Raw genomic sequence first — 17,406 nt, 5'->3', positions numbered from 1 at the left:
CACCAAGAGGTAAATGATCAACATGGAATGAGAAGTATAATTCTGCATATTTCCTCGTCATAGTACGCTCTAATATCATTATATCATACGAGTCTTTCGTATTTTTACGAGAGCTTAGTTCATGTCCTGGGGATCCAAAGAACATGACTTGCCCATACTACACAGGAAGCTATCTACATTCCTGGAGCAACATGAAGAAAGCAGTGGGATTAGTCCCATATATTTTACACACTTTTTTTTTAAAAGTTATAAACATAAGATGTGGGGTATGTCAATTGATGAGTAATTTGCATCCAACACTTGTTTAAATAAAAATTTTTTACAATATAAAGTGATTTACACTATTTATTTATCGTGCATTACATATCAAAATTTTAAAAGTAATGTGAGAAAAAATAGAAGAGATTTTTATATTTAGTTCTCGAACTCAAGATATCTGTTTAAACATAACCTTAGTGTTAGATGAGTTATACATCATCAACTCTTTCTAAACGTTATATATCTTGAAATATCTTTGATTGGAAATAATCAAACTCTAATCTTCCTTAGGCTAACAAATATCATCTTACATCAATGTGGTCTAGCCCAAACACTATTTGGCAATTTCCACCTTCTACATACAATTTCCAAATATTTCATTAACTAGAAGCTTGATATCACTTAAAATAAGTTCATTCGAACACTCACTTAATCCCTTGAGTAGAGACGAGTGTTTCTGCACTTCAATAGATAAAAATGAACCACACCTATCTGAAATGGAATGTTATGTTGTGATCCTCAACACGTATCGCTTCATCATCGACGGGAGCATCTGCTTTCTTTTTATTTCGTGAACTAACTTGTAGTAATTAAATAAGATTTGGCTTTCTACCATGTATTTAAAACTAAACATTGAAAATATCATTTCCAAATCAGGAATACTAATAATAGTAGCTCAAAGCTCACCTATATGTATTGATATCATTGTAGAAAATCAACTATATTTTCAAATTTTAAGCAGGGCAATTTTTTTGACAAAATTGATTGTGTAAACTCTTATATGTGCAACAACCAATACCCTACATTGCTAATTTGCACATTCCAAAACTATCACAAGAGTAATAAGAAAAATATAATACAACAGACAAATAACATCAAACTTAATGAAAGTTAACTACTTGCGAGTTACTATCATCAAAATACATCACTCAACTATTTTGTATATTTTAAATTTGTTATTATTCCTCTGGAAATTATGTCAACCATGAAAATATGTATTTAAAAAAATACACATATACTTAAAAAGGGTTAATACTCATTTTAGTCATGTAGTTAGGGGGTTTTGTTTATCTTGTACCAAAATGGTCCCTCATGTTATGATTTAGTGTCTGCTATTATTCATCTGTTAGTATTTAACAGTCACCTTTCCGGACATTATCTTGATAGTATAGCTTAATGAAATTTAGTTATTGCTCATACATTAACTTGGAGCGCAATGGGGTGTACATTGTGGAGGATATCAATGATGTTTCCTTGTTGAAGAAGCTTTTCGAACTTGTGACCTTCACGCATGTTATGCATTTGGCAGCGCAGGCCGGTGTTGGGTATGCAATGGAGAATCACAGCTCCTATGTGCATGGCAACATTGCCGGCCTTGTTAGCTTGCTTGAGGTTTGCAAGAGTGCCAATCCTCAGCCTGCAATCGTGTGGGCGTCAAGTACTTCTGTCTATGGATTGAATACTAAAGTGCCCTTGTCGGAGAAGGATAGCATGCTAGTCTCTATGCTGCGACCACGAAGGCCGGTGAGGAGATTGCACATACTTATAACCATATACATGGGCTATCGTTCACCAGATTGAGGTTCTTTATTATGGACCTCAGGGTAGCCAGATATGGCATACTTTTTTTTTTAGTAGGGATATTCTGAAGGGGAAAAGTCAATTCTCATCTTTGAGGCTGCTGACCATGGCACAGTGGCTAGGGACTTTACTTACATAGATGATTTGTAAAGGGTTGTCTGGCTGCATTGGATACTTCCGAGAAGAGTACTGGTAGTGGTGGCAAGAAAAAGGAGGCCTGGCTTTTCGATCTGGGGAACACATCTCCTTTGCCCGTTGCATAGCTTGTGACCATTTTGGAGAGATTGCTCAAGGTGGAGGCAGAGAGGTTGGTGTTGAAGTTACCAAGGAATGGGGATGTGCAATTTACACATGCTAACATAAGCTTGGCTCAGAGGGAGCTCGGCTATAACCCTTCGACAAACCTTCAAACAGGGTTGAAGAAATTCACCCGATGGTATTACTAAAGTATGGGGGAGAAGAGTGCACGGTGATACCTTTTTTGTTCATTTCTGCCATAGGATCATATTATCCTTGTTTGATTCTTCTATTTGTTTGTCAACATACCCATATCTGTTTCCCAGCCAATCCATTTCGTCATATCATGATGGTGTCATCTGAGGAAGTTCCTGACCCTGTGAGGAACTTTTCGTGACGGGTGGACGTTGGTTGGTTCATGTTCTGCTCTTCATTTAAGGACTAATTGATTCTTTTCTCTCAAGGACAATTTTGTAGTTTAATCTTCGTAGAATTCACTAGTGATAGTGCAATTTGCTGATGAATGGATAAGTATGGCTGTCGGAATTTGATTCACATAACACAGCACACAAGTTTTCCTATAATGATTGTTATGCAGAAAATTTGAATGACCTTAAAATCCATTCTTTTGATGGATACAACTTTGTATCTGTTTCTCAATTTTATTGGCAATTTCTTTGGTCAATTACCGCATTAATTTTTCTTACTGACCGATTTGCACCAGCTTATTTCAAGTTAAGGTGCTGTATTGTAGGTGCACCAATAACTTGAAGTCCATTTTCTGTAATTTAAGTAATTTAAAATTATTAAAACTTACATATAACAAAGTCTATCTTAATAGATTTAAACTGAAACACGATGATTACCTCCATACAATAATATACTGCATGATTTCGTTGTAGTATTTATAATTTTCAATTCATAACTTCGTATATCAATACAGAAAATCTACAAAGTTATCTATGTAAGAGACAAACATAAAGTTTAAGAAGTAAAATAAGAAATCTTTCTATAAATAAGTTCGACTGACAATCAAAGTTCTAAAATTCGTTAAACGTTAGTAAGTCGTTAGATCGTTAGACTAACATCTAGGCTGACTAGACATCGTTCGCCTTGCCGTTGTTAGGCGTTACTAAAAATAAGAGAAAATTTAGAAATGTTGGTTATTAGATGAAATCATTATAGTCACTGGACCCATTTTTAAAGTCAATAGATTATTCCCACTTGTAAATTAATGGGCTTGACATATTAAAGGCCCACAATAGAGTATATATTAATACCTTATTAACCTTAGATGAACTCATATGCTTTTAATGGAAAAAAAATATTACTTCTATTGTAAATATGGACGGTAGTGACCCATCTCAAGAATGAAAATCTACGAAATCGTTTCACAAGATATCTACCCATTTATTAAACTAGATATCGAAAATGGGAAAAAAAGATAAAAAGTAGAATCAAGGGACATGTGATAAAACTTTATTTTTTTTAATTAAAAATAACTTCTATTTGATGAAGAATATGATATACTATAGAGTACATACTATGCATATTCTGGATATATAGAGTTTATTTCTTAAAAATTTAAATTTGATCCAAGTATTGACCCGATTCATCTGTCAATATGACCAGCACAGAAGCAGTAAGTTGCATGTGCTTTGAGGACTACTTGTTTAATTAATTATTAATTTCTCGCTTATAAATTCGGATCAAGTTGTTATTTATAATATAAAACACGATAAAGATGTTTAAAATTTTGACTTTTTTGAAACACAACTCATCAAATAATTGTATTAAAAATATAAAAAAAATTTTAAACTAAAGAGTAAATATAATTTAACATTTTAAATTTATTATTGTATACCTTGGAAAATTAAAATTTCCATCCTTGAAAAAAATTCTATATTTTATTTTTAAGAAAACAAAATTCTAATTTCTGGTACATAGCAACTTCAAATATTATGTTATTGGCATTTTGCACCCTTTGCCTGTTATTACAATAATACAAGTCCTTCCAGTCTTCGATCCAATAAAACCATAACCTATTGAGCTTTATATATTCGTTTTCCATGCGACAAAGAAAATAGACGCAGAGGAAATCCTGAGATACCTCATCTTTATTTCTTTAATTCCGACACAATCTCTAAAATTTACAGTATCAAGCTAAAAACACCAGCTAAAACACGTGAAATTCTATCATTTCAGCGTAATGTATCACACCTCGATTTTTCGGTGATATGCCAGCAAGTACCGAAGGGAAATCTTGAATGGTCTCCGCCATTAATTTAGCCATTCAAATACCTCATTTGGATAAGCCGCCATAAATAAAACCAGGCTGTTTTAATAACAAGATTTCTTCGCAACACAGAACATATCGTCAATCGATCCAATGGTGAACTTGAGTTGGCTTATGCAAAATGTTTAACGCACCATACAATTTTGGCGACACAGCAGATGAGATGAAAAATAGAAATAACATGACTCGAAAATTGATTCAATCAAGAGATGGTGACCAGTCAAGTGTTTCACCAGCAAACATTGGAACAATGTCGCCCCATGCAAAAGAAAATGATTCAGGTACCTTCCATGGTTTCTTGATCAATTTAATCTTTGATGTGTTTCTGGGAAGACCATAGAAGTCTGGTCCGTTGAAGCTTGTGAATGCTTCTAACTTGTCCAATGCGTCAGCCTGCATTACAACTCACTCTGTGATACTTAGTTAAAGTCAACTTAGTAACTCTAAATATAAATTCCATTACAAAGTATTTCTTTTATTCTAGAACATAGATGCAAGAGAGTTGTAATTTTAGTCTTCTACTTATGGTACTTCAGTTTCTGTTCCAAAACAATATTGCCTTGCCAACACGTTTAATCTATTTTGCCCTGGAACTGTCACTTGGTTGATCATTGATGCTAATTTAGATGGAATTGAGTCACATGATATAAATGTGAAGAGTCTAAAACCCAACTAGGCCCATTCAAATTTCCAAATAAAAAAACTTGATACTTTTCCAAATTCAATCTGGGTGCTTCAGATAACATTTATCCCATAATTTTGAACAAATCTCCACCGCATTCAAACTCCCACATTGCAACTTTATTTTTTAACATTTGGCCGATGATGAGGGAAAGGATAAACTTGATAAAATTGGGAAAAAAAGTAACGGTCAAGAGTTGACAATTCCTTTCAAAATGATCAAATGTATTGGGTATATAATCCTTATAGGACAAAAATGGAAAGTAACACAAAAATATACCTCTTCGAAAACCTTTGCATATACTGATAAGGCCACAGGAGCATTGTATATTCCTGCACATCCACATGAACACTCCTTTTTCCTTTTTTCGTGTGGCGCGCTATCGGTTCCAAGAAAAAATCTTTTACAGCCACTGGTGACAGCTGATACAATTGCCTGTCCTACAAAAGGAACAAAATATTAAGCACTTAAAGTTGAGTTTAGAAAACAATCCTGCATCATAGAATGGAAGCAACACTTAAAGCATATATATACACATATATACCAGTCTGATTTTATAATGTACCAATGTGTATACACCACTAGAATTCCTACATTTTGAACCTTCATCATGAACCATTAAAAATCATATCCTAAAGCAGCTACAGCAAAATTTGAACTTAAAATGCAAAGATGTTAAATGCTTTTGCCTTTTCAAAATAGCTACCTTTCTTCAACTAAAGGGTTTAAAAATAACTTAAAATTTTAAATAAATTTTTCCAACAACTTCAAATTGGTGAATCCAAGGTCTTCTAAAATGTTTTGACGATGATGGATAAAGCATCAAGAAACGCTAGGATCACAAGCCTTCGATTGTTTGAATGAGTTTGTTCTTGTGATCAAATAACAAAATGAGTCAATTCTTCCAAGACTAACAAGTTAAAAATGTTTTCCAGGATAAAAATGTTTTTTTGAAAAGTTGTGAAAAACTGTCAAACAAGAGCAGGTAAAGTAATCAACTGAATTTGCTGCACAAAACAAAAATTGATATATTTGGCCAAATCAGGTTGTTAACAGAAAAGAAAAAAAAAATTACACATCACAAAGTATAAATCTGATAATGCAGCCCAGACAGAAATAAGCACGCACCAAAAAGGAAAGTAATAAGGCTACACATGATTTACTTATTGTTCAAATCAAGGAGCATAAGCATTTTGAAAACCATTAGGGAATGCAAATACATCATGAACAAGAGGGACGCAAACGACAATGACCGTTCACCCTTATATGGTTCAGAACATACTGTGTATCTCTCTCTTCAGTACAGGAAGGCAGTAATTATGAGGTTGTAATCCTCCTTGAAAAAGGGAATTCCTGTTAAGAACAAGATGTTGTGGTGTGACAGTTGCTGCAACAAATCCTAAAAAATAGTTCTGAAATTAGACCATAACTTGGAAGGAGACATATCTTCTATTTTTGCCGAAGATTATGAATATTTTTTGAAGTTGCAAATGAACATGACTCACCTTCATCACAAGACTCGACAAATTTTACAGCATCTAAAGTGGTTATATGCTCCATCACAACCTTCAGTTTTGGAAGTTTTTGAATTAAGGGGCTAAGAACCGTGTCAATGAACACCTTTTCACGATCAAACACATCAACGTCAGGACTTGTTACCTCTCCATGTACCTGCAAATAGTATTTTGTGTGTATAAAAAAAAGGCTAATAGCATCCAGACTCCCTCTTAAAATCAAAATCTTAATTGTCATAAAACCCCTATGAAAAATTAATAGGGTAATATGTACTTGAACTTTGCCTCAGGCCCCAAACTTAAGTGACAATATTTTTAATTATGGAATGACTTTTATACCCTAAATATAAAATAGCAATAAGTTGTCGTTTTCCGGATCATTCTTGCACAAACACCACCCCGACTTGAGAGCGAATGAGGAGATTTTTCACGAAAACACTAATCGCGAACCATAAGATGTAGTGTTGAACATAAATCGAAATCTGAGTCGAAGTAACGATTAGGTAAAACTTATATTTTTTTAAATAATATAGATTTATCGATCGATTTCGATGTATAGTATGGCGACATGTTTGAAGTCAGATACAAACCTACACTGTTACACATCCGAAAATTGTTTATGTTGGTGAGATTAAACATGAGTTTACAAAGGTGAACTTTGACAGGTTTAATTTACAGATTTATATTCTTTCTACCGCATCTGTGGTGGTAATAATCATTTCAGGACATAAGGATGTTGCAGATATGTGTACATATTATAAGAACACATATTTAGTTACTATTTGGATTGAGAAGACAATGCCAATTCCTGATATGATTTAAGATTCGGAAGGTATCAATGTAAGTGTTGAAGAGTTTTCAAGTTCTGAACTTATAGCTTATATTGAATAGTCTCAAGAAATTCCACTTGTTGACATTGATCCTAATAACATCGAACATGCTTCCTCTGATCCTGATAGTTTTGACCAATCTTTCCCTAATCTTGATATTTTTGAGCAAGCTTTATCTGAAAATAAACTTAAATCTCCCATGCTAAGCATGATTCGTCTTTATCATAATTTTGAGAAATTTTCTTGTTATAATCCTGTTTTTTTTTTTAAATTTGAACCAAATTACCCTTTTCTACTTAGAATGATCCTTTGCATGCGATCAATTTCAAGAATCTGCTCCTGAAGTTAATTCGTTGTCAACAAAAAATGCTTTTAATGAACAACCACCTAATTTTGATCTATTTGTATTGACATTGAGAAAGTGGTTAGTGATTTTAGTTAATTTGATGATTAATTAGATGAAAACTACGCTATGACATCTGAACACTGAATCTAGTAATGATTATCAGAAGCACCATATGAATTTTAGAGCATGTTCTTTGGAGTGATGATGATGATATGTTTGCTGAAAATGTAAGTATTTGAGGGAAGTGTTAAAAGAAAAGTAAATTCAGAAAAAACAATAAAAGAAAGAGGAAAGTGGGTGCAAAGAAAAATATAAAGGTAGATGAAAGTGATATTGAATTTGATGCCTTGATGGTTCGGACGATGAGGGCTCCAGACATACTATTCATAAGAAGGGCAGGATATGAAAAATTCCAAGTTTCTGGTGGTATAAAATTCAGTAGCACTTTCGTCGACCTTTCTTTTTTCACCAACATTTCTCTTTCTTTTATTGTTTTTCTTAATTTACTTTTCCTTGACCCTTCCCTCCAACACTTACACTTTCATCAAAAATATTATCATTATCACTCTAAACAACATTCTTTAAAATTCCAAATGGTGCTTCTAATGAATCATCACTAGATTCTGTGTTTTCAGATGTCATAGCATAGTTTTCGTCATATTAATCATCCAATTCACTAAAATCACTAACCACTTCCTTGATGTCCTACAAAATAGACCAGAATCAAACTGTTGTTCATGTGAAGCATTTTCAGTTGACAAATGATTAACTTCAAGAGCAAATTCATGAAATGGATCATCAACTTTAGGACCAACATTTTCAGTATGCTAAAGATCATTCTCAGCCGAAAAGGGTTGATTTGGTTCAAAATTTAAAAAAAAAAAGAAAAAAAGGTATCAAAACAAGAAAATATTCCAAAATTATGATAAGAGGAATCATGTTCAACAATGGCAGGTTCATTGAAGCTTCCTCAAAATTATCAGGATTAGGGGAAACATGCTTAATGTTATCAGGATCAATGTCAACAGATGGAATTTCTTGAATGTATTAATATAACCTACAAGTCCAAAACTTAAAAACTCTTCAGCACTTACAATGTTGTCTTTCGAATTGGAAGCCATCTCAGGAATTTGCAAAATAGTAACTAAGTATGAGTCTTTATAATATGGATACATATATGCAACATCTTTATCTCCTGAAATACTTACAAGACCATGTTTTATTACTATTCCAAGAATCTTATAATAAAATTGAACATCGACTCTATTACCACCACTGAGGTTGAAGAGATAAAATAAATCTGTAAAGTTAAACCTGTCAAAGTTCACCTTATTAAACCCACATTTAATCCCACCAACATAAACAATTCTCGGTCAAATCCGCCTCTATACCACACAGTGAAATCAATCGATAGATCCATACTATTTAAACAAATTGAAATAAAAGTTTTACCTAATCAACATTTAGCCTCAAATTACGATTTCTCTTCAACACTGCATCCTGGTTCGTGATTAGGGTTTCCACGAAAAATCTCCTCATTTGCTCTCTCAAGTCAAACTGGTATTTGTACAAGAATGACTTGGAAAACGACAACTTATTGTAATTTTATATTAAGAGTATAAAATTCATTTGATAATTAAAAAAAATTAATTGAGTCTGGGGCACATGAGTGAAAGTTTAAAAAGTTCAAGGACATATTAGTCTATTAATTTTTCATACGGGATTTTGTGGCAATTAAGATTTTCATAGGTGGTCCGGAAGCCATTAGCTCGAAAAAAAGTTCGTCTGTCAAAGACTTATGTGACTTAGAGCAACATAATTCAGAGATTTTGAAATCAAATTTTCACTACTTTTGATGTAACGTGTTTTTGGCCATCTGCGTTTGGATTCAAGGATTTTGCTACATGCATTTTCAGCGCAATTTTATACAAGGTGTACTTGGAATATAATCTTCGAATTTCACCGAATAAAGTGTGCAGTACAAGTTTTAAACTTCTTAGATAAACAATCCCAAAGCAAACAAGGAGATCTGCGTTCTTCATATGCCACAATTCATTCATTTTTATCATTCCTAAATTGCTAATTCTGTACTGTAGGACAAGAAGGTTCTACCTTCTTAGCTGTTTGGCTTTCGCTTTCCCAGAACTTCAGCCCAAGGTGAAACAGTTAGAGGACTTGGTTTAGAATGCATAAACTTTAGTTACACAATACGAAACTCAACAATCTTAATCACAACAAGCTATGGTGGTCATACGAAGTTGGTGAAAGTGATAGGAAACAACTGTAAGTATAGTTTCAAAAGTTTTCCCATTAGAACTATTAAAATTACATCATCAGTACTGGTGGGGTAGTTTAGCTTCTAAAAGATAACTGCCATACCTATAACCTACGAAAAGAAAACGTTCATATCAAATAGATTTCCAACAATAAGAAAAAAGTGAAAACAGAATGCTGAACTAAAACGCATGACAACTTAAGCATGATTCTTGCAAAAACAGAGTGCCTCACCAGCAAAGGCATATTGTGCCGAACCATTTCTTCAAGTACAGGAAAACATTTCCCAAACAGATCTGTTACACCATCTTGAGAATTTGTGGTAGCACCAGCTGGATACAATTTCACTGCAACTACCACCCCACTCTCTCCTGCAACATTAGCCGCTTGTATATTATGCATTGAGATGAAATACAAAATGTAGAAAAGGCGAGAAAATATCATAATTAATGACATAATATTTGATTGATATTTATTCCTTATGGTTAGTCTATTAATTAAGGTTAGATTGTGAATGCAATATAGAAACAAGTTTTGTATATGTAGTGTAGAGTTGTATTGTGATTCAGATTAAGAATATATTTTACCACACATATGAATGTAACTATTGTACTTGTTTGTCTTCACAAAAAAATAAAGGAAATGAAACGTGCTAGTTAAGTTCCAAGCACATTATCACAAAATGTTGTCACCAACAAAAATGGTAATCATGCAAAAGCCTTTGAATTGGTTGTTGAATGTATCTCACTTTCTAGATCCTAGAAGCATAATGGTACACCAATGGAAGTAAATTTCCATAGATTGCTTAAAGGTGGAGTTACCCATGTTTGGCATTAACAAAAAGTTAATCATTCTCTGATTGTTCCCTGTGAACGTAAGGTGACCTGTCGTTCAGTCTAGTAAACTTAGACCAAAATCTAACAGTACCAAATAACATAATTTAAATCAAATGACAGTGTTCACACTTTAACTCTCCTTAGTTCCATTCATGGCAAGTGAAGAAGAAGTCACAAACATGTTAAACTTAACCATCCTTTATAACAAAGACTTGCAAATCGAAATAACAAATAAAATAGCTATAAAGATGGTTGGATCACTTTATTATACAATAATCGTTTAAAAAATTATCTGTTTTGTCCTTACTAGAACATGAGAGTGTTTGGTCATGTTTGTGTGTGAGTGTGCTTTAAAAAATATATCTATTGTCTAACTTACTCGCTAGTTTGATCTCATTTGGAGAAGTTGTATCGGTCAGGTAAAGAGTCATCAGGGGAGTGAAGTCACTGTTTTCTGGCAAAGCTTTCAAAATTGAATGGTGATAGGCCACAGCTGCTGCTGTAGTGGTGATAGGTGGTTTCAAGTTTGGCATGATTATGGCCCTCCCAAAATGATGTGAACTGCGTGCGTAATAACGTTAAGAAAAAGTTGTAAAGCTAATTGGGAAAAAGAAATGGACTCAGAAATAAGAGAGTAAAATATAAGTTGAAAATAATTACATACAATAAAACATAGGTAAGAGAAAAATAAAGTGAAAATAATAAAAATATAGTCGACTAAGTTGATTTCACCTGTGAGAGACAACTGCTTCAAGAAGTTCACCATCACGAAGATGAAGATGCCAATCATCAGGACGTGTAACTGATAGCTCCATTTTTGTCATAGATGCTTTCAGATGGATTTGTCCTCTACTGCTTACAATTGGTACGGATGATAACTAGGTGGAAGAACATGTGAGTGTGCAAAATATTGTTCAAAACCTAATATCAAGAACAAAGCACTGGAACAAGTTGAAGCTCGAGAGCGCTTCCAGCGGTAGAAATTTTATCAAGTTTCATATGATCATAAAAGAATTCCATAAAAAAAATATATATCAACAGTTCACCGCCGTGAAATTTGTCTGCGCAAGAGTAGAAAATAATGCAACAGACAACCCCGAGAGAACCCCTCGATCTCTATCCAAATGGTTTATCACAAAGAAGTTTTGGCTACAAATATACAGCGTACATGAATCATATAAATCAACACTTAGTGCATACTTTGCAAGGCAAAAGTGATGTCCTCAGCATTCTACGGACAGAACAGCTTCAAAATCCTTCGTGACACAGGCCTCTATCTGCCAAAAGGACACACAATTTGGACAAGAAGACGTTACCAGGCTCTGAAAGATTAACATATATATCATCCCCAATTCCTCTAACTGTAAAAAGAATGTGTCCTATCTACATTGAGAAAACAAGATTCAAATATATCATCCATCTATTCCTCTTAGCTGAGGGATAGGATGATTCCTTCATGGGGCTCGGATCTCAGACGGATGCTTACTGGTATAACCTCAATAAGATTAATAAATCAACAATATTTTTCAAATCTTTTGCACATAAATATTTTTTTATGCCTATAACAGGAGCTACCCTTTTTTGAGGCATTTCATCGACTGACTGCGAGACAAATAGAAATAGCAATCCCCGCCAGTGCAAACCACAGAAAATCAAAGCCCACAATTTACAAGTTGCAAGTGACAATTCAAGATACTGCCGGAAAACTAAATAAACGAACAGAATACGAAACCTTCAGAAATATCAAAAAATTATCACACCTGAAAATCACAGAAACTCCCAAATCGCAACTTCAATTTGCCAATAGAAAGAGATACAAAATAAATGAATATGCTTTAAAACTTGAAAAGATAAATGGGAAAATTTCGGAGATGGTTTCAAAGATTCAAAGCAGGTTTCATGGTGTCAGATAGTGAGAACAAAGACATGGTCAATAATGATTAAATTATTTATAATATTAGTCAAATTAAAAATTATGTTTTACATATTATTAACTTTATTGGATCTATAATTATTTTAAATTTTAACATATTAAAGAAAAATTTAAATTAATCAAACAACATCCATTCTATCTCAAAAAATTATATAACCATCAATAAGATGAAAATAATGAATACATTACGGGCTAAACGAACCTATCACAATCTTAATCATGCACATTAAACACATGATAAGTTAAAGATTAAAAATCAAGCATGCATTATCATGCACACGAAATAATGTCTGTGTTATAAATCTCAAATGGATTGATTATATACATATTATAAAAGTCCATTTTAGTATAATAAAAAAGGAATAACAAAGAAAAGGAGTAATTAAGTGATGACATATTTATAAGTAGGGACAATAAATAAAAAAATATGGAGTGTAAGAAATAATTCAAAATGGATTTTTTTTTAATTAATATTTATTGATAAACATCATTTTTTGTTCTCATAATTTTTTTAAAATTTTTAATGGTACAGAGCATTGAAATCAGGCCCGACAACTCTGAAATTCTTGAAACATCGATTTTTTTGTTATAATTGCAATGATAACAAAACAAAAACAGTGAGTGATTTTGAAAAATTACTCTGGTCAAAGTTTTTTTCCTTCGTAAAATAAAAAATAAAACTCTTTTTACAAGTTTTAGACCCTTACTAATTTGTAGGTCTTATACACTATTTTACAAAAACCAAAATTAGGCAGCTTTCACCTGAGGAAAGGTGCCACTTCGACTAATTTTTCTATTTGCTGGCTTTCATATCAAATTTTTTCATTTGGTGGATGGACATGATGAATCGACGAATTACAAGCATCAACAAAATTGTGTAGTTACAGTTTGATATTGAACAATAATGATGTTCCATCCACAACAAACATTGTACAATCTATTTTTGTTTGTTAATGTTCTTATGAATGGATTTATTTTGTGAATCAATAGCAAACCAGTTATTCTTAGAATCCCCACATCGAAAATTTTTTATTCCCAATACGTTTTGAATTTTAAGTTGATCGAACAACGTACAATATCATAGAAGTGTAACCTTTTTATTTTCTCCAATATATGAATATGTGCTCTTTGGGGAGCATTATAGTTTTTATCTTTGACTAGATTATTAAAACTGATTTTAATGGACTTGCATAACGGAGTAGTTGAGAGTGAACTTGATACATTCCATAAGAATTGCTTTTTTCACATCGCATTCTGTTCAATATATGAATTCTCTAAGTCCTATACAGAGACAACTAACATACATACATTTCAACTACAACTACAACAATTACACTTGATGCTGCTACACCACCTGACGTCATGACTGAATGATCGATGGCTCACTGCTCATCTGTCAGAGAGAGAACAAGGGTCGAACTTTCCGTGATTTCAAAGGTTTCTTGGACCATGTTAGATGTCATAGAACACGTGGCAATTATCCAGAGAAAATATACAACAAAGAGTCACAAAAATGACTTCTGTTCCAGATGTTTGTCCAAGTATCCGTGACACAGCATCATCAAGGAGATATATGATATCCCATCTTTACTTTAGGATCATGCTCTCACTGCCGGCAGAAATAATTTGTGGCAAGCCACCAAAAGACAAGCAAATTTCCTTTACTTGATGAATATATGTATTTCCCGCAAAGAATTCGTGCACTGTTCCATCAAACTCAATCCAGCTGCATCCTGGAATCTTATTGACATTCCTTTCTTTCATCGTGTTTCTAACTCTTCTAACACACTCCCACAAACCAGACTGTGCATACATATTTGATAGAAGTATGTATGAACTCGAATTGTAGGAATCAATTCCAATTAAATGCTTAGCAATAGGCAGTCCAAGCTCAAAATTTTTTTGCTTGTTGCATGCACTTAGCAACGTTCGCCAAATTACGTCATTTGGCTCAATTGGCATATGCTTGACGATTCTTACAGCTTCTTCTACATGCCCTGCTCTGCTACGAATATCAACCAAGCACCCATAATGCTGCAGGTTAGGCACTATGTTGTGCAATTTTCTCATTGCCTCGAAGCAAATAATACCTTCCTTGATCATTCCAGAATGTCCACAAGCATTCAAGATTGTGATAAACGTGATCTCATCTGGTTTTATGGTAAGTCTTTCCATTTCAATGAACAAATCAAAAGCCAAATCACCCATTCCATGAATAGCCAATCCACCAATCATGGCATTCCAGTGATCGATATTTTTCTCTTGGAGGACACCCTCAAAGATGTCCAGAGCTTGCTCTATGCTGCCACACTTAGCATACATGTCAATTAGAGCAACACCAAGTCTTCCACTGACGGCGAACCCATGTTCCTCCATGTAATGATGGATTCCAATCCCTTCACCCACATCACCCAACTGTGTAGTTGCGGATAAAGCAGTCAACAAAGTCACGCTATCAGGAGCCAAATCACAACCACTCACACTTAACATATCATGAAACACTTTCATTGCTTCCATGCAACATCCGTTGTTAACATACCCAGCCATCATCGCATTGCAAGAAATCACATCCCTTCGAGGCATAGCATCAAAAAATTTCCTAGCATCTTCAATTTTACCCATTCTTGCATACCCATTGACCATGCTAGCCCAAGTGACCTCATCCCTTTTTGGCATTCTTTGAAACAAGGTGCCAGCCATTTCAATCCTTTCATTCTTTGCACAACAATCAATCATCAAATTCCAAGAAACTAAGTCCTTTGCAGGCATTTTATCAAACAATTCCCAAGCAAACTCGTACCCATATTCAGATTTCACATACCCACTAATCATTGTGTTCCAGGTGATCAAATTCTTCATTTCCATTGGCATTAAATCAAACAACTCACGAGCTAAGGTCACCATCCCGTGTTTGATATAACCATCAATCATCAAGTTATATGAAAAAGAGTCTCTAAAAAGCATTTCATCAAACAGCTTCTTGCCAAAGTGAATGCACCCACATTTTACGTACATAAAAATCAAACAATTCTGCAAAAGCACATCCGACCTAAAATCAAATTTCGACATCATCCCATGAATCTGCATTCCTTTATTTGATAAACCCAATCTTGCACATGACTTTAAAACCAAAGAAAAAGAATACTTGTCCGCCAGAACCCCACTCACAAGCATCAAGGCAAACACATTGAACGCGTACTCAGGCTCGTCCCCATGCGAAAATGACTTGATAATGGCATTCCAGAGAAATGAATCCTTGTAATCCTTTTCAAAAAATAGGTGTCTCGAAAAGTTAACGACTGCCTTGTGTTTGGAGAATGCGGAACCAAGAACTATTTTCGATATCAATGATTTGTTGTACATATTCCCAGTGACGATTAAACTCGCATGAATTTGGTTTATTTCCGTCTGAGTTTTGCATTTTGAAGCAAAATCGAGAATTGGGACGGCGGAGTTCCATGGCTGGATCGAATTCACAGACACCAGCATTAGAAATCAATGGTCCAGTAGTAGGAAGTGCTTGCACGTACTGTATCCAAGAGAATCGGATACGCAACGGCCTCCTGTTGGGCCTTACTTTGGGCCCAGTTGCTTAGATGCAAAAATAAAAATTTTCCTAGCCCAAATAATTATAAATTTTGAATTTTTTACTATCTCAATTATTAAATTTTACTACAACATAAAATTTAAAAATAAATATGAATACAACATTAAGCAATTTCAATTATTCAAACAATTAAATTTTTCAATAAGTGTAGAAATACAATGATCATATAAAACAGAGATCACGTTTGAAATGCGATACTGATGACACAGATACCAATAACCCTAGACATATATATTGTCATTGTTCGACGGTATGTGAAACATTTATACTAGTTACAAGCACCATCAATATACAGACCCCAAATATTGAAATAGCCTATATTGTGATAATTGCATCACTATATCTAAAATGGAACGTATGTGTTTCATGCTGACATCGCTCAACAAGAACATTAATCAAATGATTATTAAAAAAACTTGAAACACACATCGTAAAATATCATAAAACCCCATATAATTTAAATATGTTATGAAACAACTGCATAAATAATTCTCAAGATATAACATCCAAATAAGGTTGTTTGATCGTATAACTCGAATAATATCATCAATAGTTTCAGAAACTATTTTAGAAATTGTTGATGAGATATATGTGTCGTTTGTAAGTATATGACACTGAGATCTTCTCACCCTCGATTTGTTGTCATCTCAAACAAATAGTAACAATAGTTAATGAAGATAAAAAAAATAACAAATGAAATAATAAAACAAACATTATTAATTATTTAAATAATTATAAAATCATAATTAAAAAATAAGAAGAAAAATCCGAATCCATCGATTTATAGATGATGGTCAAAAATTTAAGTGGTCATAAGTGCGCATGAGCACTCATGACAGCTTTACAGCAGTCACCGGGTGGCTGCAACATCCGTTGTGTTTGGAAGCAGACACTGCAACGTTCATCAGCATCCGCTGCCATAATTTGCGAATCCATTGTTTTTTTTGCATTTGCAGTAGATGTGCAAACTTCAGCAGATTTTGCAATTTATTTTTTAAAATTTAGTAATAAT

General features: G+C 33.6%; 2 protein-coding genes and 1 pseudogene across 6 annotated transcripts; 1 reads left to right on the top strand and 2 right to left on the bottom strand.

The window, feature by feature from the left end:
* The first annotated feature begins 1,231 nt into the window (after positions 1-1,231).
* Positions 1,232-2,707, top strand: LOC140960158 (UDP-glucuronate 4-epimerase 3-like; annotated as a pseudogene).
* Positions 2,708-4,397: 1,690 nt separating this feature from the next.
* Positions 4,398-12,785, bottom strand: LOC140958898 (dihydroorotase, mitochondrial). 5 transcript variants are annotated; one of them, XM_073416485.1, is made up of 9 exons: positions 12,615-12,785; positions 12,055-12,131; positions 11,587-11,732; positions 11,234-11,415; positions 10,253-10,389; positions 6,560-6,725; positions 6,337-6,453; positions 5,334-5,494; positions 4,398-4,765 (listed from the first exon to the last, which is right to left on the bottom strand). In XM_073416485.1, exons 2-9 carry the CDS (start codon positions 12,082-12,084, stop codon positions 4,571-4,573), a joined length of 1,134 nt encoding a protein of 377 aa, XP_073272586.1. In that variant the 5' UTR covers positions 12,085-12,131; positions 12,615-12,785; the 3' UTR covers positions 4,398-4,570. The 5 variants fall into 5 exon arrangements, with proteins under 5 accessions (XP_073272586.1, XP_073272587.1, XP_073272588.1 ...); XM_073416486.1 differs by having other exon boundaries at positions 12,055-12,176; positions 12,615-12,778; XM_073416487.1 differs by lacking the exon at positions 12,055-12,131 and having other exon boundaries at positions 12,615-12,780.
* Positions 12,786-13,972: 1,187 nt separating this feature from the next.
* LOC140960499 (pentatricopeptide repeat-containing protein At2g45350, chloroplastic) lies at positions 13,973-16,342 on the bottom strand. The gene has a single exon (XM_073418786.1). The coding sequence runs from the start codon at positions 16,274-16,276 to the stop codon at positions 14,375-14,377; it is 1,902 nt and encodes a 633-aa protein (XP_073274887.1). The 5' UTR covers positions 16,277-16,342; the 3' UTR covers positions 13,973-14,374.
* Positions 16,343-17,406: the final 1,064 nt, after the last annotated feature.

The sequence above is a fragment of the Primulina huaijiensis genome, chromosome 15 (assembly GCF_012295235.1).
Source record: "Primulina huaijiensis isolate GDHJ02 chromosome 15, ASM1229523v2, whole genome shotgun sequence".
Lineage (NCBI taxonomy): Eukaryota > Viridiplantae > Streptophyta > Magnoliopsida > Lamiales > Gesneriaceae > Primulina > Primulina huaijiensis.
This window is presented reverse-complemented; position numbering and strand designations above follow the sequence as displayed.